General features: G+C 35.1%; 1 protein-coding gene across 4 annotated transcripts in view; it reads left to right on the forward strand.

Moving 5' to 3' along the window:
- The first annotated feature begins 3,163 nt into the window (after window positions 1–3,163).
- LOC590989 (unconventional myosin-IXAa) overlaps window positions 3,164–27,860 on the forward strand; it is a 128,364-nt gene continuing 103,667 nt past the window's right edge. For 3 of the 4 annotated variants that reach the window (XM_030976737.1, XM_030976736.1, XM_030976741.1), the window contains exon 1: window positions 22,286–22,459. In XM_030976737.1, the coding sequence (XP_030832597.1) occupies window positions 22,370–22,459 (90 nt within the window). In that variant the 5' untranslated portion in view covers window positions 22,286–22,369. Of the gene's footprint in view, window positions 4,072–22,285; window positions 22,460–27,860 lie in introns of those variants that run through there. The other variant, XM_030976739.1, reaches the window with a different exon arrangement.

A 27,860-nucleotide genomic window follows, 5' to 3' on the forward strand; every position in this document is an offset into this window, starting at 1 on the left:
GAGGTATGTATGATTGTATGTGCAAAAACCATCATAGGATTATTTGATGTATGAAAACAAATGTTCCTGCCAATTTTGAAGTAATTCTCATGAATATTTTTCAAGTTATAGCAATTTTTGTCAAAAATTCTAACACAGTTTCCAACAATAAATTTGATCCAAAAAGGGATAAATTGACCTGCAATCACCAGTTCAGTTGCACTAGAGTGCCTCCATCTGTACACAAATGCCTGGACCCTACTAGGCAAATAGATGGCAGCAAACACATTAGTAACCTGTCAGTTACATCCAGAGGTCCATCGCAACACTAAAAAGTGGTAAAATGTTGACTGTTTTTTAAAACAATTTTACAAGTATCACTTAAATATTAAAAACTAAAAATGAGATTCTGTTTTTTTTTACCAGACAGGCCCCCTTAATGAATTTTTTGGTGTAGAAAGATCCAGCTAAAAATAAGATAACTCTAAAAATGTATAGAATTATAGTACGGATTCTGATGCAGGCTATCAATTTCTACCAGAATAAAGAAAAAAAGAAAAGAGAGGGCTTTTTAAGTTGATTTATTTGTTCATGGTGGCTTGTTTTCTGTTTACAGAGGCATTTTTCGAGTTTAGGAGCCATACCCTTATCCCCCATCATTATTTCTTTTACTGTCTAACTTCTAATGCTTATGCTGTGGTACTTGTAGTGTTTTTCTGGCTCCAAGAGTTTGCTCAAACTACCTGCATAATTTTGGGTAAAAGAGGATAGAGATACATGTATACACTTTCATTTTTGTCATGCATGCCTACGTACAAATAGAGATGATAATACGGCCAATTACAATTTACATGTCGTTGGCCTTATGCCAAAAGGGCCTTAACCTGATTTTGGGGTTATTGAGTTATTAACATCACCTTGTAGATTTCAACATTCTCTTTAAAATGATGTGCTTCACTTGGTGAAGTTCGATTTATTTATTAAGATAAATATGAATTTAAAAAGGCCCTAACGCGTATCTCATCTTTTTCCTTACGCAAAAAAGGGCATTAACCTACACGGCAAATATACAACATTATTGTATCAATGACAGATTATTTAGTTATTTCTATTTGATTCAATAAATATCAATAGAAAGTAAAAACACCATTTGAAAATACAATTAGTCTACAAAAGACACAATATACTTAAAATAATCACTGTAAGTATATATCGTGAATTTAGCTCATGAATTCTGAGTGAGATCTAAGTAAGATGTGGATGCATGAAATGCGACTGACTCATGGATTACGCAGATGTCAACATATGGGACTGTAATGAAAATAAACAACAAAAAAGGTGTCCTAAATGTACGATCTCTAAAAAAGTACTTCACTGAAAGCTGCATTATATTAATAAAAATACTCAGATATCACGTTAAATCAGTTTTACCAGTAGCCATAGCAGGGGCTTTCTGGCAAACCAAAGGTGTCGCGAAACAAGAAAATTTCTCTATGCCAGAAGGGCGCTCACTACTATAACGGCGGGTAAGGGCCCTTTTAGCATAATGCCGTGTAGGTTACGGCCTTAATCCTGGCATAAATACGCTACATTCAAGCTATATGCCAAAAAGCCCCTAACATGTTTTTTGCACATAGCATGAAAACTTCTGAATATTTAAAAAGAAATTTAACACATTTCATGAAAAACTTAATGACTGAACATATTTATCAAAACTGACTTCAAAAACAAAAAAATTACCACAAACTATCGATTTTTAAAGAGGCCAAAACTTAAAATGTGATTATCTCGGAATGGCCAAAAATGGTTAAGGCCCTTTTGGCATAAGGCTGACGATGTACATGTAGTTATATTGTGAATTCAAAAGCATGTTAAATTTGGACTCAAATATCTCAAAGAAACTTATGTGTATATGTGTACATTTAAATTTGAGAAAAATATCTATTAAGGGATGTTGTAAGGTTTCATAAAGTCAGAGCTTCATATTGATAATTTGAACCTTTTTTTAACAAGGAATTAGCTGAACCTTACAAAATAATAAATTTCTGAAAGTTTAAGCTGCAAATAATACCTATAAATGACACAGGATTTTTATTTTACTGTTTTAGTGCTCATGTGAAAACAAATTTGAGAAAGTATTTCTCTGAAAACAGAGATCTGAATAGTTTTTTTTGTTTGAAATTAATCTTATTGATAACACTGCCGTCCCATCATGCATACATATCAGAAAATGCAATTGAAAATTTAAGCAGGGCTCAACACTTACAGGCACATGCAACATTCACACCCAAAATTAGTCTGGATCCCAACATTTAAAGAAAAAGAAGAAAAAAAAAGGCTCATGCATAAAGACTCTAAAAAGTTCAATCCTGACCCCCTTCCCAAAACATTAGTGTGAACGGAGCCCTGTCTTAACTGAAGACGTTTTGTAAGAATCTATCATCAAAACATTGATTAGGAGGAAATGCCTTCCTTACTCTTTGATGCATAAATATAGAAAAGGCTGAATGTAAGTTGAGTCACAGTCTGAGATCAGATAATCTTTTTCTTTAACATTCAGTTTTCGTTATGAAATTTCTTAGAAATAGTAAAAAATGAATATTTAGCATATTTAGTGGAATTCATGATTACTGTGTGTAAATAACCTACACCATGAAATTAGTAACAGGACAGTTCTTTTTGTTCGCCCTAATAGAACTGTTTAAAATCAATATTTGTACTATATTGAAATCAGACATTACTTAGTTTATCTATTCTAATATTATGGAAATAAGTTACTTGGACAATTAGAAAGGTTAATTAACAGCAAACATACCCTGTTAAGAGTCAGAAGGACTTTAAACTTGAATACAGAATTAACACCCTCTGGCTCTCAGCAGTAGATATTCAACATTAATTTCTAAACAATTAACTACTGGTAATGATAATACATCTAGAAACAAACTGCCATCCTGCATTAGTTCATCTGATTATCTGATTTATTCTTTGTGAGTTGTGGAAGTCTAGGAAGATTATTGTTTACAGTTCGGTCAATATAATAATTGGATTTATATACACATGTAATATACTTTAGATATCTTCTAGTCTTCAGATGTCTACTTCAGATTGTCTATTCCTCTTCCGTCCCCCTTCTAAGGTTTTGTTCCCTCCAAACTTAACATTCTTTCGGTTCATGTACTTTAATATCTTTTATCTGTAAAGTTGATTTTCCATTTACCACCCCACCCCATGTCTTATAGACTGACCCAGTACCTCTGTAGTCTGTTTTTCATATGATACCATTATACCAAGGAATATCCTCCTTGATTATACCAGCATGTTTGCAAGGTCAGGTAGACTTTCACTTTCCTTTAGGTGCTGCTTTCCACTATACATGTATAATCACCAGCATTTGATTCACAGGAAAAATGATACCTACATGTATAATGTACTGTTTGGTACATGGAATTGGAGTTGTTTCGTTGCCTGTATGAGGATCTATTTGTCAACTCTGTCACCGTGTAGAGATTTGGATTATTTGATGTTATATCAGTCAGACTTTTTAAGGATTGAGGAATGGTTTTGAGTGTATGAGCTGGGAGCATGTCTTGCCTAATCTAAGAAGGGTGGAGAACCGCGAGTATGCTTGTCTAATCTTCTCTCACACTCCTACCCTGCCTTCGCATAATACACACTCCCTAGCACACACACACATCAAGCTTAGGTGGAAAAGTGATTTCCCAAGATTTTTCTTCTGGCTGCTTTTGTTGTCTGTGGAAAGAGGAAGTGTTCCACCATCTGTGGTGACCTGGTACGGTCATGAGAGGTCATGTAAGGTCAGACTGAGGAAGGAGAGTGACACATTCACCAACAAGGTCAGAAAACACCCATCCTAGCTGAAACATCCTATCAAGCCAGCCAGCCAGCATCCAGCCAGTGCTATAGCTAGTTAACCAGCCTTATCTTTTATACCTCACATGCACACAACCAGATGGTGCTTCATTCTTCATCTCTATACCAGCAGACACACACTCCCTCTGGCTATAATTGAACACTTTCCCCCCATTTTTAGCTACCAGGAAGTTATACAGCACTAAGCATGGCCGGTCTCAGGTGAGTACAACAAACCTAAAGTACTGTGCTCATTGTGATTCTTAGGGATGAATTACACTTTTCAGTTTTTCCCTTACATTGTCGTCTGTTCGTTGGGCTGGACACACTGAATCATATTTCATAAGTCATTCTCACTGTGTTCCTATATAGGGATGATAGAACAATATGAATGATTATAATACAATCATTCATCATGGTATCTACATGTATAACTATAAGGACTTATGGAGTATGTCCATGTACATGCATTCCTATATGTAGGCAGACAGACATGCATGCAATTGGACCTGCTGTGAAGAAACTCTCTCATAGCTTGTGGGATTTTTTAGTGGTCAGCCATCTTCACAGCTTTTTTTCTTCTGCGATGTCATGTGCCTTTGGAATGAAGCTGCGCAGATGATTCTCAATTATATTGGATCAATTTATGTGAACCTAAGATGAATGTTTGTTTACCAAGCTATCATTTTCAAGCCTTCTGAAGTTTGTTTGATGGACGTGGGACCTAAAAAGGCTTTCTTGAAATGGCAAAACTAAAAATAAATAGTTGTAGGGGTTCTTTGAAATGAAAGGATGTAAATTCCTTAAGAAGGACCATTTCACAGATATATTCTATTTTCTGTTGCTCACATATTTTCTTTTTTGTTTTACATAAAAGAAAGTGATAAAATTTCGTTGCAAGTTCATTCATACGAGCTTTTAGTCATTGGTCATGAAAAGACTGACAAGGATATTTAAAAAAAATGGTAGTTGTGAACAGAATCACCTTGATTAAATTAAAGGCATGCTTTGTTTATAGTGCATTTTAAATATCAATCAAAGTCTATTGGTTATTTTAGTAATATGTAGAAAAGAAATGTGTGTTAGGTTTATGTTGTAGGTCACTGGATGATAAACAATTATCTGCGATTCAAATGAACAGTCTTAGTTTTCATAAAATTTTCTATTCATAAGACAAGCAGAACTATATTATTTTGACATACTGTACATATGCAATATTTATATGCATCATGCATGTGTAATGTATGTGAATTATATTTTCTGACTCATATTCTTGTCGTCATGGCTTGCAGAATAGATAACAGAAATAAGTTTTCAAGAGAGGAGATGAGACTCTCACTCAGTGTAAAGATGCTAGTACTGATATAGTGCATGCTGACAAATCTCATTACATGCATGCTTCGTTGTGAGCTAGTGGGAAGAAGATTAACATGAATTAATTCACATTTGAATAAACAATTACAGTGATGGAGCACCTGCATTGTGTTAATACAGTTTTCACCCAAATAAACAATTTACAAGATTGCTTCAACTTTCTCAAGGCATAGCTAATTCATGATTTTTATTAGTCATGCAATATAAGGGAAAATGTAAAGTGAAGTCAGTTGATGACCATTTTACTTTGTGATACAGGCTTTACTTTGCAAATAGGAAGGAAAACATATGCAATATCCTGATATTTAGTTGTTTTTATTCAATTTGCGTAATGTTATTCCTAGCATGAAATCAGTTTTAAAGTGAAAAACAATATTTGTCCCCATAGATTACTGGTGGTAGATCTTTTTTTTGTAATGAAAACAAAAATGAAAAAAATGATTATTTTTGTGGGTCTACTTCACCCGATAACATTCATGTATCTTGATACACTTAACAATTAGTCTGCTTAATACATGTATGTTTAATCTAATCTAAATTTAAAATCAATTTGGGCGAGCCTGCATGAAACTGAAAAATAATTAAGAGACTTTGTTGTGTAAATTTGTTTAGAAAAAAATGAAATGTGCCCACTTGAACTCATGATAGTACATGAACTGAAATATTGGGATTAGTGCACAAGGAAGAAAATACATATCAAGGAAGTTGTATTCTTACATTAGGTACACTTGTCTTGAATCCAGGAACTTGTGTCTGATATGAATGATGATTATGATAATAATAAAGAATTTGAAACAAGTTTGACCTGAAATGATGCTATGATGATAATCATAATCTTGGCTGGCTCTTCATGGAGATGTGATTTTAGCTCAAGCAATGTATTTCTTATATTCAGTCAATGCTATCCAATAACATAACTAAATCTTGGGCAGAATTCAACTACATGTATGTAATGTTTCTTAATGTTCTTGTAAACAAATGTAAAAAAACAAATAGGGTATTTTTTTGCTTTTATATAAAAAATGATAAGCTGTGTAGGTCCTATACTCTTCCTTTGGGATCTAGGCAACAGTGGAAATAAAAGGACTGGGAGAGAGGGTTTGTACTGAAAAGCTCCAAAAGAGCTGTGATAAACTTTAAAAGAGATTTGATGAAAAATGCTTTATTGAAGAGCTTTTGTGAAGAGCTTTTGTTAAGAAACTTTTTTTTATAACTGCTAGGCTTTTGCACGTATGACCATTCTCTACCTACATGTAAGTCTCCATACATGTATGAGCTGTCATAGGGGGGTGATTATGCTCACTTATGAAAGCAGAATGAGCGTTTTGAAATGCTCATCGTAAATGCTCATTGTAAACACAGTTCCACAGGCTAATTCAGGCGCATGCTACGTTGACCCCGGGAGGACAAGTCAAGTTGGGACATGCGCTTTTTTGAAAATGTATACTATGATATTTTTGTGTACATGTATGTGTCGCGATCTCGACCATCACCTTTCTAATTCTCGGTCTCGATTTACGGTTATTTATTTACGTCCATGTACTTCCTACCATGGTGGGAAAAGATCGATGTGTGTTTTTGATGTTTTTGTATGTGTTGTTGACAAGCAGAATATTCTGCTTATGGTGAGTTCATGAAACCTGAACAATAGTTGAGTTCTTGTTTAAGACCGCAAATGCCTTCAAAGTGCATGGTTATTGCTCTTATTCTTTTTTAATTTCTAGTGCCCTTTTAGAACCTAAAATTGCTATGAAGGTAATTTTAGACCCCAAAATGTGTGAATTTAGATTGAATACGATCATACCAATTCAGCTCCACTTTAAAAAAAATACACAGGCCGGCTGGTTGTGCATTTCATAACCAACACAAAGCCAATATTGGCACTGGCTGGAATAAAACGTATAAGGCGCTATCTTGTTTTTCAACGGCTGGTCCAAAATTACCAAATATTTGTGGGGCACCACAAATATAAAAAATGGATATACATGTATTTATGGATATTTAAGCCGTCTCTGAACCGATTTTGATCAAACAAAGATGATTTTGTCACTTAAATTGAATATTCTTTCAAATTTGACACTCAGTTTTTAATTATCTCACAAAAATATATGTGTAGTGCCCTCTGCAACAAAACTCAACTATCCCTTTAAAGTTGATATTCATTGATTTTAAAACTAAATTTATTTTCATTATTGCAAAGTTGAAACTTTGATTCGACAAGGTTATCAAAATTCAATGCTTGGAAATATTCGAAGTAACGATTATTATAAATTACAAAACGCTTAAATACAGCCCCGGCATAGCACCGGAAGAGCTCTCCGAACGCTACTGAGATGTGTGAGATCACAGTATGGACATGACTTGCACAAGCAGACGATGCCCCATGACATCTCACACATTTTCAGTGCCGGTGTTTTCATCTTTTCTTGAGTCCTTTCTCTTACTTCACTACCGTCAGGCTAAATGTATAATTTATTGCCTCACTCTTAACCCCGCGCATGGTTTTATTTTGATGACAAATCCAGCGATACAAAAATAAAGGAATCTGTCGCTTGTAAACAAAATTAGACGCCATTGTATATTCAGCTGCACACATCGGGGTATGTTCGGCGTTTCAAGAGGGAACAAATGCCGTCCTTAATATCATTCCAGGGGGTTTTCAATTTGAAAGTCTGGTTTCTTTGATTGTTAATTAACCCCAATCCTGTGTATTTACAAGCAAAAGATTTTAGTTATCAGAATTGGGTCATATCCCCTTTTGAATGGTTTGACATGCCATTACATTTATATACACTAAACTCATTATAATTTGACAAATAATAGCTTTGCAGTTATGTTCATTCTCTATGGGATGTCGTCTGCTTGGGCAGTGTTGGTCCATATAGTGACGTCATTAAAACATTGTTATTTTTCCGGCGAATCTCTGGTATATCCCAGCTGCTATGGAGGTGGTTGTATTTGTATTTTTTATAAATCACCCGATATGTAGTTGACCTATAACTTGTACGATGGCCATCTGTTAGATTACCAGTTTCTAGTCATACATTAGTTGACATATTTGGGGTTTTCTTTGAATTTCAACTTTAAGTTGTGATGCATTAACAAAACGTATTGTATCTGAGGCTTCATGTCTATTATACATGTAGCATGTAGGAAAGGAGGGGTGGGATGATTTTGCCTGCAGTAGTAGGGCATTCATATAGTTAAATAGCTATGTAAGAATATTCAGCATTGAATGTGTGTTCATAAGTTCATTGCAATACATAATAACTATATATTTATTCAGGCAAATGAATAAATTCTACAGGAATTAACCAAATAAGTCGTGATTTAGTATGAATAAGAAAGTAGATAGTGAAATAGATTACTGTGATACACAATTCTACATAATCTACTTTCATATCCTGTTACCATTACAACATAGTTTGGGGAATAAACTCAAATAGGAAATCTATGGAGTTGCTGAAAAATAGAATGTTTATGTTTTCAAGCTAACAACAACAAAAAACCCACATTCATCAGATATAGATCTTTAGATAGATGGCATGCATATTATTTCTTTCTTTCTCTCAGAATGTTTTTTTCTCAATATTTTCCTGTTATATTAACCTGAATATGTATTTTCCGAAAGGCTAGAGCTGACTTTAGATGGAAGCCTATTGGGTCTGAGTTGAAGATTATTTCTTGCACATAATTTTTAGGTAGATGAAATACAGCACATTCATGCTTAGCTGACATTTGTTATTTAAGGAGGCATAATTTGCTAACATGCTGTCATCAGTACCAATTAGTAACACATGCACATACCTTCTAATGGAGATAAGAGCTTACTAGATGCAAGTGGGAGTCAGTGAAAAAGCAAATAGACAGGGCTACAGATGATATCTTACCCAAACTCTTGAAGAATCCATCTTTTAAAATTTCCACTGTTAATTCAAGGAAATGTCGAAGTTACCCTGGTTAAGTATATTTCTGTCAGTGGGTTTTATTGCTTTAATTCTCTGGATGGCTAAGTAGGACTGAAAAGTAGCCCTAATCAAACAGAATTAGATTTTGAAACTAAAGTCAATGTGTTGTGTTGTTTCAAAAGTTGTTTTGGAAAGGAAGGGATTCATTTCACAACATGAAAATACCGGTAGTTTACTGTTGCTGTTGAGTTTTTATGAGGGGCATATTTTATGCATAGAAATGAATAAATTCAAATTTTCAGAATCAATTATTGGAAATGATCTAAACTCCATTTCAAGCGCTGCTTTTTTATTTTTGAGGGGGAGGAGATAAAGTGGGACCCAATCATTCATTAAGTTTGTTGTTGAAGGGGGTGTATTTTTGTGATTGTTGTATAATTAATTAATAATTTGATATATTGAATTTGGAATCGTAACTTTAAAAAGTGCATTGGAATAATATGAAGGATTTATAACATTGCAAGTATTCAAGTTGGGTTTCAGGAGGCCTATCTAAAATGTGGTATCTATATTGTGATGCAATATATACGGGGGGATTCATAATCCACAACGCCATCTACCGACAACTGTATAGTCGATTTCATGTGATGTATTATGGGTAAAAGTCCACATAAATATCAGTTGTAGCTTTGTTATAACCCTGGGAGATAAGGAGGTTCAATCAAAGTCTTTGGTGGGGAAAGTTTGAATTGCTCAGCCTAGGTACATTTTGCGCTGATTCATTTTGGTCACTTGTGCCTATATATGAGAAAAATCAATCTCATTGAATGAATTTACAATATAGTTTGGACCACTTTGGTCATTTCTTTCGGTGGCTGCCGTTTTGCTGCGCTGCACTCGTTGAAAGATGTCAACCTGCGAGCTGGACAAAATTAGCTTGTCACAGCTTGCCGGTGAGGGCGGTCTTAATTGTGAATCTATCAATCTACTTGGTTGGCAAGTGGCTACACCCTTCTTGACACTATCCTCCCCTACAAATTTTAACAGCTATCCTGCATCTAATGAGAGAGTGTTAACCCATCCAAATCCTCTCAGAATTTGTAGCTGTACTCTTAAGCCCCCCCCCCCCCCAAAAAAAAAATCATTTTGTCCTCTTTGATCGCTTGCTCGTCATTCTCGGCCAGCTCGAATTTTTTTTTTAAAGTTTAATTTATTATTATTATTTTTTTTTTTTGGGAGGGGCAATTTTAAATGCCTAAAATACCATTTTATGCATTTTGTAAGGATCAAAATACGTCCCGTTGCCATTTTTGTCTTTCAGTATGCAATTCTGTATTTATTAAAGGTACTATGTCCCTTTTGCAGCCAACCTCAAATGCTGTAGAACTTTGCAGGAATTATGAATATGTCATGTATGTCCTATCTGTGAGATTTAAACGTTAGCAGTGTCCTCATATTCAAATTATGCAAGGAAACCCGTTTACTTGCTAGACTTCACTGTCAGACACTATTGAGTGACTGACTGGCTTTTTTTCTTCTTTGGTAATAACATACATGAAAAGAGTTGTAAAGGGTACATGAGCATTTGTCTACATCAGTAACCCACTTCTTGTGATGGCCAAGATTAAATTGATTGAATCTTTGCGCAGCATAAAACGTATGACCGTTCGGTACAATTGTCTGAAAATCAAGACTATTACATTTGGGCTCTATAGCCCTAAAGTCGATTTGACAACTAATAGTCGTTATTTTTCCCACTTGAAGACATTTTCAAGCCCCACCTATTTAGGGAAGTTCTAAATTAGTATTATCTTTCAAATGTAGTTGGAATTTAACTTTTTCATTTTTTTTGCATGCAAATGGGACATAGTACCTTTAAATTGCCATTTTTATTTCTCTACGTGTATGTCATAATGCCGTTCATTTAAATCAGGTTCTGAGCATTCTTTAAACTCATTTTAAAAAGTGCTGTATTTTAAAGCCAAAAATACTTTCTGTGTTGGTCTTGATATTCATTGTGCATACAAAATATAAAAAACATTAACAAAAAACGAAAGACACACACAAAAAAATCCGCCCGCCCGCCCCTACTCCAGAAAAGCAATCAAGGACAACCAAATGATTTTTATTTGTTTGGCCTTATCCCAGTATGCTCAAACATTTACTTGCCAGTGATGCACACTAATAATTACATACCATTACCATTATTACCATGTGTTCATACCATTTTACACCTTGTGTCTGGCAAACTGAAGTTTATTATGGAAAATTGATCCCATGGTTTGTGGATGGTTCCTGTTTTTATATTTTCTTCATTGTAGTCCTTCTCTGTCTAAACAGAAATGATTTTAATTTTTCTTACCTCCATTGCCATGATTATGTTTGGACTGATGCATCTTCAAGTATTGCTCTAAAGGTCACAGAAATTATGTCTTGTTTTAGTGCAGTATGATTGCATACATAATTAGGTTTCTTAATATGATCATTTTTAAAGAGGATATCCAGATGTGGTTGAGTAGGGGAAAATTTTATTAACTGAATCAAATAATTCTCTTGAAAACTACATCAACAATTTTAGGGGATAATTATGTTGTTTTCATGGTGGCATACATGTATGTATTCTAACTTTGAACAAATCAGTTTTGTTGGTGTTTTTCAAAGTAGAGTTTTTGCTTTTCTGAGAAAATATAGACAAATCATTTCCCACCACCTCCTTAAATTATACCTCAGAAGCTTTTGGCTGTCCAATTCATAGATGTGGTTGAGATAGCATTTAATTTTTTAACTCTGGAAACAACTTGACAGATCAGTAGCATTATTCACAAGGGACAGATTATCATAACTCATATGAAGAGATATATTTCCAGCTCTATTAGCTACAGGAAGTGGACCCATAAATACCAAATGAATCACAAAACAATCTATCATCATCACCCCACCCCCTCCCAGTCTCCCCTCACACACAATATATATAGCCTGAAATTAATTTAGGGGAGGTACGCACACGCACCCACATTTTTTGCACTGCCTTATTGTAGTTTCCTGATTAAATTTGTCATCTGCTATAGCCCAAGTGCTGACCACATCTATTCTTTTCCTTTAGTCCGGATTCAAAATACCCAAACTAACCACCCTGTTGGCCTGTGTTGAATTGAACCGTTCATTCCAGAGTACTTTGGGAAGAAGTGTGTTTTGAGTGGGAGTAGCTGCATGATATTATTCTTTGCTTTGTGAAATCCAAATGTTCCTCTATGATTCATTATTTCACCACTGATGCCACTGTAAGTGACTTGTTTAATTTGTGATTTTATTATTGGATATTTGTGTGGCATAATGACATCTTACATTGAATCCTCTGGGATATAAAGTTGTCAAGCTCTTGAAAATGTTGGCATTTGAAGTGTGTCCAACATCTGTATGGATATAACTTGAAAGTCTTGAATAACTCTATTTCAACAGATCCAGAGGTATCAATTGGAGTCTTTATTAAAGAATTTTGTGTGTGTCAATGTACCCTAAGTTCAGCTATATTCCAGGACACAGTTCTGTCCTGCAACATTAACCTCAATTTTGTAATTAAAAAAGAGTGTTAAATAAACATTTATATTTCTGATCCTGTACCACAAAAGTTGATTGTGAGGTAGTGACGGATACATGTAGCTCTCCTGTTTATCGTGTACAAAAATATGGCTAAATTCTGTATTCCTCCCAAGTACCATTACCCTTTGGGCACTAATGTAGAGTATATTATTACAGGTCCTCTCCAAAGTCATACATTTGCAATTCCAAATATTGAAATTTAATCATGTTTGTTGTTTAAACAGATGGGAAAGTTGTTCACCACTACATCACAGAGACATTACCGATTCAGCTAATTGAAAGTGCCTAGCCATACCTAATACTACATAGTGATTCCAACTTTTAAAAATGTGTAACCTTTTCATTTTTTGTCCAATTTTATTCCAATTTTCACCAGTCTGCTTCTCTAATTTGTCCGCTTTCTTGTAGAATTGTTTGCTATTATGGTCGGATTTCTTTTAAAGATAAAGTTGAGTTCTGGTCATGTGATTGCATTTTGAAAGAAACGGTGTGAAATCTATCAGAAAAGGTTGATCATCTAGTATACAAGTATTTGTGTGTATTGCAAGGTTTTGGAATCATCAAAATGATAAGAAATTTGGCCAAATCTTGGCGAAAAAATCCTACCCGGATTTTTACGATGTTTCATGTCATATTTAGAATATGAAGGCATTTGAAGAGCCATGCTTTTCAGGGAACATGTACAGTCTGATGTACTTCCACCCTTGCATAATAAAAATGATAAAGCTCACAAATTATTTTTTTACCTCTTCCCAGAACTCGACCTTCTCTTTAAGCACTCTGACTTCCAAGGTCTTGTGCAAGGTGACAAAAGGAGGATTGAAACTCTATAGACATTTCTGCGAAGGGATACCGTAGTCAGATTGCCCTTAAACTCATTACATACATGTACATGACTACTGGTAATCAAGCACATCCTGTTTTGTATTTTTTCAAGGAATCAAAGTAATAGCTTACTCTGTGTTTAATTATTATAGATCAAAATGAGACCAGTACCAAGGGTCATAAATAAATTAAAGCTACTACAACAAACTCAAAATCAGAAATACAAAATGCTGCCAAAATACCACTTCTAAAATGTTTTGTGCTTCCAAATTTTGAAATTACCGGTAGGTAAAAAGTATACTCTTTCAGGTAATGCTGGAAACTAAAATTTTACCATCCTGACCAAGGAAACACTTTTTTGTGCCCTAAATGATAACCATTCTTTAGGCTTATTTACACATCCCGCACATTTTGAAAACTCATCAGTTTTTGCTTGCGATTGACTACAAGTAGGCGATCTGTAAGGAATCTGTGTATGTGAAGGGGGTATAAACGAAGACATGTAGTTTAATAGAGGGTGCAGACGCGTTTGACATTTCCCCCCCCCCCTATTTCACGTACTTACATGTATTTGGTAGTATTTTTTTCCCCTTCAAATTAAAGGGATCGTTTAACAATGTTAAATATGAGATGCACGACCCTAAAAAAAAATTGCACTTTAAAATGATCGAGAAGTGCCTCAAAAAAGTAAAAGCCTTTGAGTGACCCGTTTTACCACTTTTTTCCCCCACTGTTGTGTTATGAATGAAAACTGTTTAGCAAATGCAAAATTTGATTTCGATTTTCAATCATAAATATCTTGATAATCAGACAGGCGATCGGTTTGTAAAAGTCTTGGGATTCCTGACTGACCTAAAGGTTTATAATTATCATTGCAGCATGAGTTAAATCAGGGATTTTTTTAAAAGATCTGAGACAAAGATACCGGATCTCTTTAATAGAAGATGACAATAGAAGTTGTATCCATTTATAAGGGAAAACAAATTTCATGTGAATGAAATTACTCCACCCAAATATTAAATCATTCAACCTGCTTTATATCATTTCACTTATCTTGCTACATAGAACATATCAGATAATAAAGACCATGAAACACGATTGAGTTATATTTTCCTGTAAGTTATACCAAATAGCAGCACACTTAATTTTATGATACAAATATAAACGATTTGTGGTAAGATACGCCTAATTGCTACAACTCATTATGTTACAGGTCTCAGATCAAAGAAAACATCAATCATACCTTTTTTATAGGAACGAATGAAAAGTGTGCACAGGCTTTTAGATTGAATGATCTGACGATTACTTATTTTGTCAGAGATAACTCTCAGTGTCTCTAGCTCTAGGGGCAGAGTGGGCTATTTGTTCATTTTCATTTCAATTTTGCAGGATAACTCCCTGAGCGTGCATCTGCTTTCCAACAATTAAATTAGACCTTTTTCCTGGTTTGAGTGGACATCTGCAACGTGTCTAGCCCGAGATAGAAAATGCAGGCTGGCTATGTTATAGAGTACTTAGTGCCAGAATGTTTAGCTTTTACCTTCTGATGCCAAGGTTTTGATGTCTTCAAGATAGCTGTAGACTACAGGGATGGATGCTAAGGGGTGGTAATTGCTTGAAAGTGTTGATAGGTTTGATCTAGTCTCTTCACTCTCTTGAAAACATCTGTGTGTATAGTTGTATACTATGATATACAAAATATTTTGTTTGGATTTGGTGATAGGTCATTCATCATTTATAATAATGAAGATGTGAATTTGATATTTAAATGTGTTTCTAATTTACTTGGAATTTAGGGTAAATTTTATTTTCTTGGCATGATATTGCTGTATGAATCTACATTCTTACATGGACAGGAGGTACATGCATGTGGAAAAAATTATTTTATTCAGACATCTGTTTTTCTTAATTTATTAATCTGACTGATACCCCTTTCATAGTGGTTCTATCGGAGTCACCCCGATGAAAATACTGATTGAATTTTCCTTATGTAAACAAAGGTGAAGCCGCCGCTTTCCCTTTCCCACAGTCCTTTTCATACTGCGGGTCCTTTTCAAACTGCTGTGGCGACCCCTTGCCAGAAGTGAAGTGAAGAATTATTGCGCAATTATTAAAGGTAATACAAAGTAATAATGAAAATTGGGTGGATAGTGATTCTTTACAATTTTGATATATTTGGATGCCCATGTGGATGTATTATAAGCACTAGAAAATTTAGCCCCTAAAACACTACTGATTTCGAGAAAAATTGAATATAAAAATTTACCGGTGCTCCCGGTAAATTTTGATAAATTTCAAATAGCGCCTACGGCCGTACAATGGTAGCTGCGACCATGAAAATTTCAGAATTTGTAGTTGTGATATATAATTTCCAAACGGGAATAGCTAATCGGTTTATTTTAGTCAAGAAACATTGTTATATAGCTTAATTAATATCTTGACCTTGAGAGGGAGCTATACAACATGAAGAGTTTATTATTTACAATTTCATAACTTTAGACCCGATTTCAACAGCCACAACGATCAATGAATATTATAGGATCGCGGGTGCTTCCAATATATTCATATGAACAAAATTCATGACCCTATACCAAAACTTTGTATTACCTTTAAGCCTGCGCCCCATCTAGCTAGCATGCAGCATGTTCAACAAAAAGTCAATAAACACAGCTAGTTACGATAAACCTAGTATACACTGCGACCTTTGACCATTTTCATCAGACTTTTTTTCTTCTCCCGAATGAATTCAATAGTGGCCGTTTCATCGGTGTCACACCGATAGGAAGTGAATTTCTCCTGCTCTTGAGCGGGAGAATTTAATCACCTATTTATTTTCTTTTCATCTGCTTTTTCTCCTCTGTACCATTCATAGTGGCCGTTTCATCGGATGCGTCCAGATGCATCCAATGAAAATCGGGCCAGTTTGAAAGGGGTATTATTAGTGTTACAACAGCTCCATACATTATCATTATTCTATTCAAGCTAATGAATAGAAATGACATTTATTCTGGCCATAACAATCGTTATAATTACACACATTAGACAGCCCATTTAACAATTTACCCCATTTTGGAGAGTTTGTTATTTTATGATAAAAAATTAAGGGGGAAAGGATTTTCAGATGTCCCCGTCTGTAGATTATATTTTTGACCCCAGGGGAGCTTATTAATGAACTAGGGTTTCTCTTCCATCCATGGATGTGTTTATCATCCCATTTCTGGCATAGAATCAGCGTTTTCAAACGTGTTTCAGGCAAATTTGCATGGTGATCGATAAACGCAAGCCTGTCTTTAGATGTGGGTTTTTTGAAATGCAAAAAAAGTGTGTTTTAAATGTGAGGATGCCAGAAATATGTTTCTGAGTGATGATACACTGAAGCTGTTTTGAAACACACATACATATCGGACCTTCCAAGGCTAATCTCCGGTTCAGAGAAATAGCGCGCCATGTGCTGTGTCATGATGTTGTACAAGTATGCCTGCGTACACGTGCTTGTCCATCGTTCATTGCATTGTTCATTTTTTATATATTGTGTGATTGCATGCTTTAACTATTGTTTTGTCATCTCGTTTACTAGTAGTTAAATCCCCCCCCCCCAAAGCGCACGCCCTAGTTGACCTCTGAGCAACTCTCTGCTTCCCGGGTCAAATGGCGCAGAGACAAGGCCTTTATTTTGAATCGTGACGAGTTGATAAACGCGATATCCCGCAAGTCACATTCGTATACATGTAGTAGGGTTCGATACGTATGTATAGAAACATTGTTTCTGAGTGGCAAAAGATGATAAACGCACCCTATGATACCACAACAGTACCGTAAGCCACAGTCTGTAGAGTAATCTTCAATGGCTTGAAATTCCATCTCATAAAGGTCAAGTTATGTCTTGGAGGGAGTACACTGTCCAGTGTCAAAGAACCTAAAGGTCAAGTAGGAAATTCACAAACCCATGGCCTTGAAAGAATTCACCTGGTACTAACTTATATTAAGGGTATGAACATGGTGTTGAGAGAAAAACAAAGGCAAATTAGGAGGTACATATTAATTTAAACCTACGTTGTACATGTATCAAGATGGCTTAAAGAGAAGGCTTCATTAAAGTATTGAAAAATAGGTAAATTATACCTCTACAGATTGTTAAGAGCCTTAAGAATATGTGTGTAGTACTTTTGAAGCCCTCACTAGTGTGAGGGATTAATTAAATGCAATTTTGAGACCCTTTACAGAACCCACTCTCAAAGTGAAATGACGGCGATAAAATGTGTTAATGGTGATGTCACGGTGTGAACTACCCTACATCACACATTCGGGACAATGTTGGATGCCCATTGTAATTTTTAGATATGGGTTTAACGTTGTTCGTATATTTACCGCCAGTGGTGATATTTCCTTTATTTTTGGCACTTTAAATGAGATACACCAAATAAATAACACTTTCTACAAATGTTTGTTTGATTTTGTATCATATCTCTGGATAACTGAAATCTGTTTCATATAATACTGCAACTGTAGGTTGTCTCTATCTTTTGGATGAGATAGACTGGAACATGCTGTCTAGCATCCAAGCCCTCCTGCTGTCAGATGGTTTTTGTGGTCCCACCCGTCCCCCTCAGCAATAACATTTAAGTGATTCTAACTGAATTAAATGAAAGGTTTCCTGGTTAGTAATCTTATCACTGTGATACCAGAGGGCCGTGGCATGTCTTTAGTAATGCCCAGTCTTCCCTCCTAGCTATCACTACACCTAGGCATGGTAGCATACAATTTCTGATATGAATTCTTGGAATAAGCGCTAAACTATCTTCTCCTTTTTTCAGAACTTAATTTTTGTTTTCTGATTCTTTAGGGAACATGCATCAGTCAAGATGAGAAACAAGCTGGGAAATGAAAACAATTTTGTAAAAGTATTAGCAACCAGGGGACTCTGTAATAAAGATTATTGCCTAACTAAAGGGCACCAGCTCATCGATTTGGTTTTGAACCTGGGACCTCTCTGTTACGAGACCTCTGGTCTACCAGTGAGCCATCACGCCTCAATTGGGTAGAGAGTATTTTTGCTCTGGAAGCTTAACTGTGCTCTATGAAAATGAGATAAAATTGTGTAAAGCGTACACTTTTTCTAAAGAAAATTTTCAAAGAGCCTCTGTGAATGTAATGGGAATTTTGGCATTCATGGATGTGATCATAATAATTATAATAAAAATATACTATACTTGGTATATATATATATCGCATATCACAAATATCTCCTCATGCGCTTTATTAATCTATTTTATTTTCATGAATTCCAGATATGAGGAAATATGATTTTGATCTGAAAGGAAAGCTTTACAACATTTCTGTGAATATATATATACAGGAAGCAAGAGTTTATACAGGAAAGACATTATCAAAGCAACTTCCTTTAGAGATGTTTTCCGTTCACTTTTTCAATTAGGATGCAAGCACAGCTTCAAATTCTCTCATGTAACTTTATAGTTTATACAATATGTGAATATAATCATCTGATGTTACTTTCTGCTGAAATATAAAAAAGAGGAATAATGGATTTATTTTTCTTATATTAAAAAATTAATTATTCTTCATTCCAATGCTAATAATTAGCCAGAAGTAATACAATTTAAAGAAAATGATACATATTTCAAGATTGTTCAATAGCACTTTGCTTTTTATCTGTCTGATGCTTCATGACTTTACCTATAACATTAAATGTGATAGTTTCTTCAAGTTAATGGATGGTTTTATTTTCAAATGCAGTTAATCTCCACCTCTAATTTTTCACTGCTGTATTCACTCATTTTTTCCAGTGGAAAATGAATACTGATGACATGCGACAGTTCTGTATTTTCATCAAACTTGGTGGTATCATGACCTGACATTTAATCTCTCTCAGAAAGCTGGTTTAGAGAGTGTGATCACAATATGATAATAAGTGTAGTCTATAAACACAACCATTATTTGTACTTGAGAATGACTGGGGACAATACAATGTCGTGCAAAACATTAAATTTAATTAACCTTTATCCTAAAGTTTAAAGTTTCCCATCACTAGGTTGTCATCAACTATTAGGGACTTTTAGATTTGCACGAAGACAATGTGGACTCCTACGATCGAAGTCCTTTTAATGCACTGCCTTGAAAGGACGTCACACGTATCAGTCCATGCAAATCTAAAAGTCCCTATTATTCTTGAAGCACTTTCAATTTCTAAAGGAATTATGGGTACTCGATCTTTACCATTCTTAGTATTTATCTGAATGATTGGATTTATAAAATATGAGATAGGTAATAAGAATGGATAGTGACGATATCTGGCATGTTTTAGGGTTGCCTATAATTGCGTTCAATTTGCATGAATTAAAATCTTGCAGATAAGTGATTCAACCAGTGTATCTTATTGAGTTCCTCTGCAGACAAATAAGTAGAAGGAACAACATGTTTTGGAGAACAAAAAAATTAACAAAAGAATTCTACAATCACTTCATGTTTATTAAATAAATTAGATAGCCAAAACATTTTATGCATTGTTTAATTAATCATTTTGATATGTAAAACATGTTTCAATCAAACACGACAGAGGCCTGACATAACGGTACTTTTACGCTATGAAGCCTGAAAGAAGAGACTTGTAAAAACAAAGCATCCACTAATCATTTTCATGATCTGTTTCAAGGTCTTAAAGGTAAAGACCAGTATTGGAAACGCCCCAATTTCAAAAAATGAAATAGAAGCTCTTTATTACCAATCATGTGAAAGAATATGTTTTGACTAAATACATGATGATAACGTGTTTGCCGGGAAACCGCCTACTAATTGATATATTTGGTAAATTAGTTTATCTATTGGACTGTGAGAGATAAACGCACGTGTCGCGCACGTGTGCGTAGTCCCATATACATCTCTTTGTGTACAGTGCTTGTGACTTTACAAAGACTGGGCCAAATTTCTTATCATTTTGATGATTCCAGAACCTTGCAGTACACACCAATACTTTATGCTAGATGATCAACCTTTTCTGATCGATTCCACAACGTTTCTTTCACAATGCAATCGCATGACCATAACTGGTCTTTATCTTTAACCCCAAACCACTGAATCATGTAACAGATCCAATTTTATTTTTTATTATTTTTGAGGGTGGGGGGGGGGGGGGGGGTTGTAGTGAGAAAAGTAAGAGTGTACTCCAGGGTGGCTCCATGTATAGCATATGGTATTTCCTCATGTTACTATGGGCCTAGTCAATGCTGAACCAGAGAGAGAGTCTCTACCCTGATAACAATTGAGCGATGAGTGGAGACACATACTGCACTCTGTGTGGGATGATTTTATTATGCTGTGTAAGTCTTAGGAAGGAGGACAGAGATGATTGAAGAATAACAGATACAAATTTAAAAACGGACATAATCTGGACTACTATGGGCCTTGCTTGGAGCAAATTTAAACAGACAATTAACTTGAAGTGATGTCTTTACTCACCCTCCCAAATGTTAGGCCTATATTATTTGCATGTATTTTGGGGGCTGAAAAAATATCACACTTCATTCTAATTAAACCTGTTATAGAAGTCTACACCATAATTGATCTTCATGTACCTCCCAGAAGCAGTTTGGTTAAAAAAAAGTAATCATTGCATGAGTTTTCTGATGGAAATATTGCCATTATACATTGAAACAGCACCCTCTCCTTTTTTTTCTTCTCTCGGTGAGAAATTGTGTGAACATATGAGAATCAGGCATTACCCGCACAGCAGGGCTTCATTGCAACACATGCATTGGTCTCCTTTGACACCTCATACGCTCGATACACAAGTAGTACAGTTCGTATTGTAATTTATAGGTTTATTTGAAATTTATTTCAAAAAAATGTAACTGTTTATTATTGTATTTTGTTTGTTATAGCGCTTAGAGACTTCGGTGGTAAGAGCTTTATAACCACCGTTTTTATTATTATATGCTCAATATTTGTAGATTTTTGCACTCTCACATACAATGCCTCCTGTTCATCCAAAGCGTGAACACATACCACGCAAAAATGATACCAAATGATTTGGGATAAAAAACGCTCTTTCATAAGATGTATACAAATTTACTGTTCATAGATTATTTTTTTAAATAATTAGCAATTTTCTACGTGTAAACTTTTTTTTGGACTCACACGGTATATCTGTAAAGCGCTCAGAGACGTCAGGATGAATTAAGCGCTATATAAAAGCTGAATATTATTATTATTATTGCAGTACCAAAAAAGAAAAGAGAGATAATGCAGAGAGAGAGAGAGAGAGAGAAAGAGAGAAGGGGAGAGATTGAGGTGAAAGGAATAAGAAAGAAAAGAGAATTGATTTCATCATTTTCAGCTCGTCAGTGATTACTATTGTCAAAATGCAAATTGATATATTTAAATTATCTAATAGTTAAATTATAATCAGTTGAACCAAATTCTATGTGTGCACTTGCGCATACGTGGAAGAGATGAGAACAAAATCCTATTGCCATGAATCTCATTGATGAGAAATGTGAGTGGATCAATATTCTGTGTGAAATATATACTTCCCCCATAGAATAGTAATAGAGTGCTGTGTCGAGCTGTCTGCCAGGTTCATTATCATGCTCCAACCATGTACTAGGTCCATGCTCCCACACACAGCATCCTACAGCACTGCGTTGCTTCAAATTGAACCAGTGAGAGAGAGTGGTGGAGTAGGGGTATTATTGGTAGACGGTGTGATAGTCTATAGTCAGTGGAAGTGTATGTGATCCTGATGGTGGGAAAATGACTTCATCCCATTTGGAAGGCTTTAACTATTAAATGGCTTATAAATGATGCTTGTGAAGCAGAGGGAGAATGTGTATGAGGATGGATGTCAGTGTTTGTCATGTTGGCATCAGTGCTCTCAAGAGCTGGTTCAAGTAAGTGAATTATGAACATACTTAGCTTTCAGGGTGCATGAGGTCTATTGGATGGAGTGATGAACCCTATAGCTAGCTGTGCTTTATAAGTCTTACATCACACAAGAATGTATGCTTACATGTAGGGTTACATGTATGACGGGTTAAAACAGGCCAATATTCGTACAACTACCGGTATACAGCTATCGAATGGATGTACATGTATTTAGTTTTAATGCAGGAAACTGTACATCTATACAACTATGCAACTATACAGCTATAAGCATCCATCAAAGGACTCGTGAGCGCATGTATAGTTTCCAGCATGCAGGCCGAAGAGCCAAAATTCTGTACAACTATACGACTACAGCCATCGAATGGACGTATGATTCAAACAGGATTACCACTGTGAGATAAGCGCAGGCGGCTTTGGCTGGATTAAGCACATTTGACCCTAAATTTCTCTTTTATGCAGAAAAAGTTAAAGTAATTCAGGGTCAAATGTGCTTATTTCAGCCAAACCAGCCAGGCGACCAACGCTTATTTTGCAGCGGTAATCCCTCATTTAATTAAATAAATCATGTATCCATACAAACTGTAGTCGTACAGTTTCCTGCGTTCTGATTGGTTAAAACTATACGTCTATTCGATGGCTGTATAGTCGTATATATGTTGTACAGAATTAAAGCACTTCGGCTTGCAAGCTGGAAACTATACATGCGTTCACGATTACTTTGATGGATGCGTAGCTGTATAGTCGCATAGTTGTATAGATAAAGTTTCCTGCATTCTGATTGCATGGTTCAAACTAACTTCAAACTATTGAATTCTATTAGATAGATGTATAGAGTGGTGAAGTGTGACGTCGTCAAAAATCTAATTTTAGAATTTCTCAATTTTTTCTTCATTTTCCGAAAGAGCATAACAAATAATGTCCAAATGTCGAAAACCAATTGAATATGTTAAGTACCGTCTGAGATATGACAATCTGATGAAATATACTCCCCATAGGAGCTCAGTGTTGCATGCTCTGGCTCCTAACCACTAGGAGCCAGGGTATATAACACTGAGTTCCCATAGGACATATATTTATTCAGATAGTCATATCTCAGCCAATACTTAACATATTCAATTGGTTTTCGACATTTGGACATAATTTGTTATGCTCTTTCGGAAAATGAAGAAAAAAATTGAGAAACCTAAAAATAGATTTTTATGACGTCACAGCTTCTGTACTCTATAGTTGTACAGATATTGGCAGGTACTGCCTGTTATATACATGTAGGGTACTACTACTTGTAGTCTAAATGTATCAGTCATGACATGCAGGCCTTACTATTTATTACAGCAGTGTAAACAATTTCTGTATTGTTCAGGGGAGCTTTTCTAGGATAATGGGATTCATGTAGATGTCTTTTAAATTCTGATTTTTTTTCCAAGGAGGGGAGGGTGGATTTCATTTACCATCATGAACCATTTACAAAACATTATACATACATGTAGGATCAGCGAGCAGTTTAGCTCTGGTAAAGAAATAAAGGAATGGAAGATGAAAATTGCCGCCTTAATAGACTATAGTGAACAAGAAAGCATTGTAGACAATGGAATACATCGATCAAAGATGATACAGGATTTATACTTCCTGTACACTGTAATACTAGATCTAACAATTGTATGCAAAGTGTGGTTAAATGGTAAACACTGCAAACTGATAAGTGTTCCTGGTTTGTTGAAATATAATATGCATTTACTTCCTTATTGTTGTAGCCAACAACATGAGTGCTCCATAAAAATGCCATTATTATTATGATCGTCATTTATATGACAGATATAACATGCTGGAAATATATGAATGTCATGAATGAATGTTTGATGGCAATATAACATTTCAATGTTCACCTGGAACTACATTTGTATACATGATTATCAATCAATTTAAATTGATAGCATGAATGAAAAAACAAAGACGAATGACTAATTACCAGTTTACCACACAGAATCCAAACTCAAAACTAGGAAACCTCACAAGGCAGGCTGGCAAGTGCTTAATTTGTTATCCCAACCACAGTATGCATAACCAGTCTGGACGTTATTCTGATCATCATGAAATACGTTGATTGCTGAGGGCAAGTACCGGTATTATATTAGGCTAGCCAGGCCCAGTAGAAGTAAGATTTAGGCTTTTGTATGAGCATTAGTTGTGTAGTGCTCTATGGATTTTGGCAAGTGTATACAAAGGAATCCTGTTTGCCGCTGTCTACAACCTGGCAATGTGGTTAGCATTTTCTTCTTTACATCTTTACTACAAAACTAATACATTGGCATTTAAAAAGTGTGTTTTGTTATTCATGTAATGATATATTTACAATACATAGGAATGGCCCCATTAAGATGTTACATATATTGGAAGATAAATCATCAAGAATATTGTATTTAATGACATATTTTGTATACATGTAGGTTAATTATTTTATGAAGAGCCCTTATTTGGCCGCCTTTATTATACATGCATTCTCTGGAGAACAAAACAATTGTATGAAAGACTTTTGTGTGTGCTTTTGTCAAAGCTGACAGTTATCTACATACAAACCATATTTTTATGGTTACTCAAGTGTTAGAGACCGAGTAAGCAAACAATTAAAAATGTGCACGTCAAGAATCTATGGGATTAACTTAATTGTATGAAGTCATTCAGCATTATCAAACTTCAGATGGAATATCAACAGATAAAGTTAGATATTATTTTATATTTCATAATATGAGACAATTTGCATGGCATAGATCAGGTCATGGCTTGACCTCTTGTGTATAGTCTCTATTAAAGTAATGTATGATAGCTGTTCTTAAAGGGATCCAGTAACTTTGTCTCAGATTCTGAAACAAAATCATGGATTTAGCTCGTGTTGCAATGGCAATTATTAACCTTTAGGTCAGTCAGGAACCCCATGACTTTTACAAGCCGATCGCCTGTCTGATTATCAAGATATTTATAATTGGAATTACAAATTTTGAATACCAGTTTTCATAACACTACAGTCTATTGGGGGAAACGAGTATGGTAAAACCAGTCATTCAAAGATTTTTACTTTTTTGAGGCACTTCTTGATCATTTTGAAGCGCAATTTTTTAGGGCTTCAATATTACACCATATCACAGACACTGATAATACGTAGGGCAGTGGATCTCAGATTTAACATTGTTAAACGATGCTTTTAAAGTGAATGATTGATATTGTTTGTAAGAATTTTCAAAAAATAGATATAGACTGCTGGTATGAATCATTACATTTTAGTAGAATGAGTTTAGTCGTCTGTCGACTTCCAGAATATATCATTTACCATACTTTTTACATGTATCATTGAATAATGGATGATGAAGGAGGAAGAGCGTATTCTATGCCTTCAATTATAATTACTAGATTTTAATGGCACATTGGGTCACATTACATTTTACATAGTAGAAAATCCATTCAATTGTAGTTTGTAATTGTATACAGACCTTTTATTGATTCATTCCTCACTTTTCACAATACCTAGGGTGCGTTCAAGCGACACTTTTTTAACCTAGAAACACGGTTTTCAAAGATGTTTAGTTTAAAACACAGTTGCATTCAAGCGATTTTCTGTCGGTCGTAAAAATAAACGTGTTTAAAAACGCAAACGTGAAACGTTTTGTATTGTGATTCTGCAGAATCACGGTCGCTATTAAATCGCCTGAAGGAACGGAGATCTCAATCATGATTCTATAACGTCATTATCGTGGCCTGCTTCCGGTTTGGCCGACAGTCGACCGTAAACAAATTCAGAAAGCATGCAGCGAATTTGACCTACATCTATACTTCCTGGGTCAAACTGCACAGTGTGATGAGCAGTGGCTGGACTTGAAATGAGCTAGAATCAGCGTTGATGAAAAATCGCTTGAACGCTCTCCCGCAGTAACCATGTTTTTTAACGGCGTTTTGATTTGTGATTCATGTTTGTGATTTTAGCTTCAAAAAATCGCTTGAACGCACCCCTAGTAGTTTCACACTAGTAATATTGCACCGTCATAACACAGTCTGTAAAAAGTTTTAAATATCCAGAGATTTTCCATGTACCGGTACTTGTATAATACATGTATTATGTATATATGCTGAATATCTTGGTGGTTTAAAATTTTGCAAATTAAAGTTGATTGTAACTTTATTAGCTGACTCAGATTTTATCACATTTTATTGCAATTTATCATTTGGGCTGCATAATATCTGTTAAGCATCGTGACTCAAGGAAAAAGAAAATATTGCATTTAATGCTACCGTATATGGAATGAATCATCATTTCAGAACTGATGTATATATTAGTTAGTAAATATTGACAAACAATGTACATGTACTAAAGATTCATAATTTGGGTTCTCAAGGGAATGAAACATTACTGCAACTGTATGTTATCCACATAATACAGATCTACAAGTTATCCACCTCTGAAATGTTCACTTACATAACTGGATGGTTTAACAATGTTTCCAGTTGATATGCATGGCCCTACATGTTATCAGTGTCTGTAATATGGCGTAATATTGAAGCCCTAAAAAAAATTGTGCTTCAAAATGATCATGAAGTGCCTCAAAAAAGTAAAAAAAGTTTTTTGAAATTTCAAATTCCAATCATAAATATCTTGATAATCAGACAGGCTATTGGCTTGTTAAAGTCATGGGATTCCTGACTGACCTAAAGATTTATAATTATGATTGCAGCATGAGCTAAAGCCAGGATTTTGTTTACAATCTGAGGCAAAGATACCCAATCCCTTTAAGACTTCTTAAAGATCCACTGCCATGAGGGGCATTCATCAAGATAGTTTGTTCTCCTGAACTGAATGCTTTCCAATCTCTGTTTGACCATGCTCAGAGTGATTCCCGGCCCTTTAACACAAAGGTATATGATCAGTTGCAAATTTGAATTAATGATTCTGATTGGTAGTTAGTTAGCCTTGTTAACAATATGCACATGCATTAATGAATGATCTTGATTGGACATTGCCATTTCGCAATCGATTGCAAACCTTTTTGTTGCGGATCCTGAATGGGGTGTCCCAAGATGTTATTTTGTTGTGATGTGAGATTTGTACTTGCACTAATTTATAATTTTTCCCATTGCAAGCTCAATGTGAATTATGACGTATTGCACATACAGTCAAATTCTTGAACTTTGTGCAGTAACTGCCATGATAGTGATGTATTTACATGTACAGTATAGTATAGTTCTCATATTCAGCTCCCTTGTAAGTATTTTCAAGTATATAACTTTTGAAGTGTATAAGCTGCCAGGCCTTAAATTTCGTCATTTTTAGGGCAAGGCCAGTTTGGCCTTGAGTACCTCATATTTTTAAGGGCACCAAGGCCAAAATATTTTTACAAAAAGGGCATCGAGGCCAAAATATTT

The sequence above is a fragment of the Strongylocentrotus purpuratus genome, unplaced genomic scaffold (genome assembly GCF_000002235.5).
Source record: "Strongylocentrotus purpuratus isolate Spur 01 unplaced genomic scaffold, Spur_5.0 spur5_scaffold_9, whole genome shotgun sequence".
Lineage (NCBI taxonomy): Eukaryota > Metazoa > Echinodermata > Echinoidea > Camarodonta > Strongylocentrotidae > Strongylocentrotus > Strongylocentrotus purpuratus.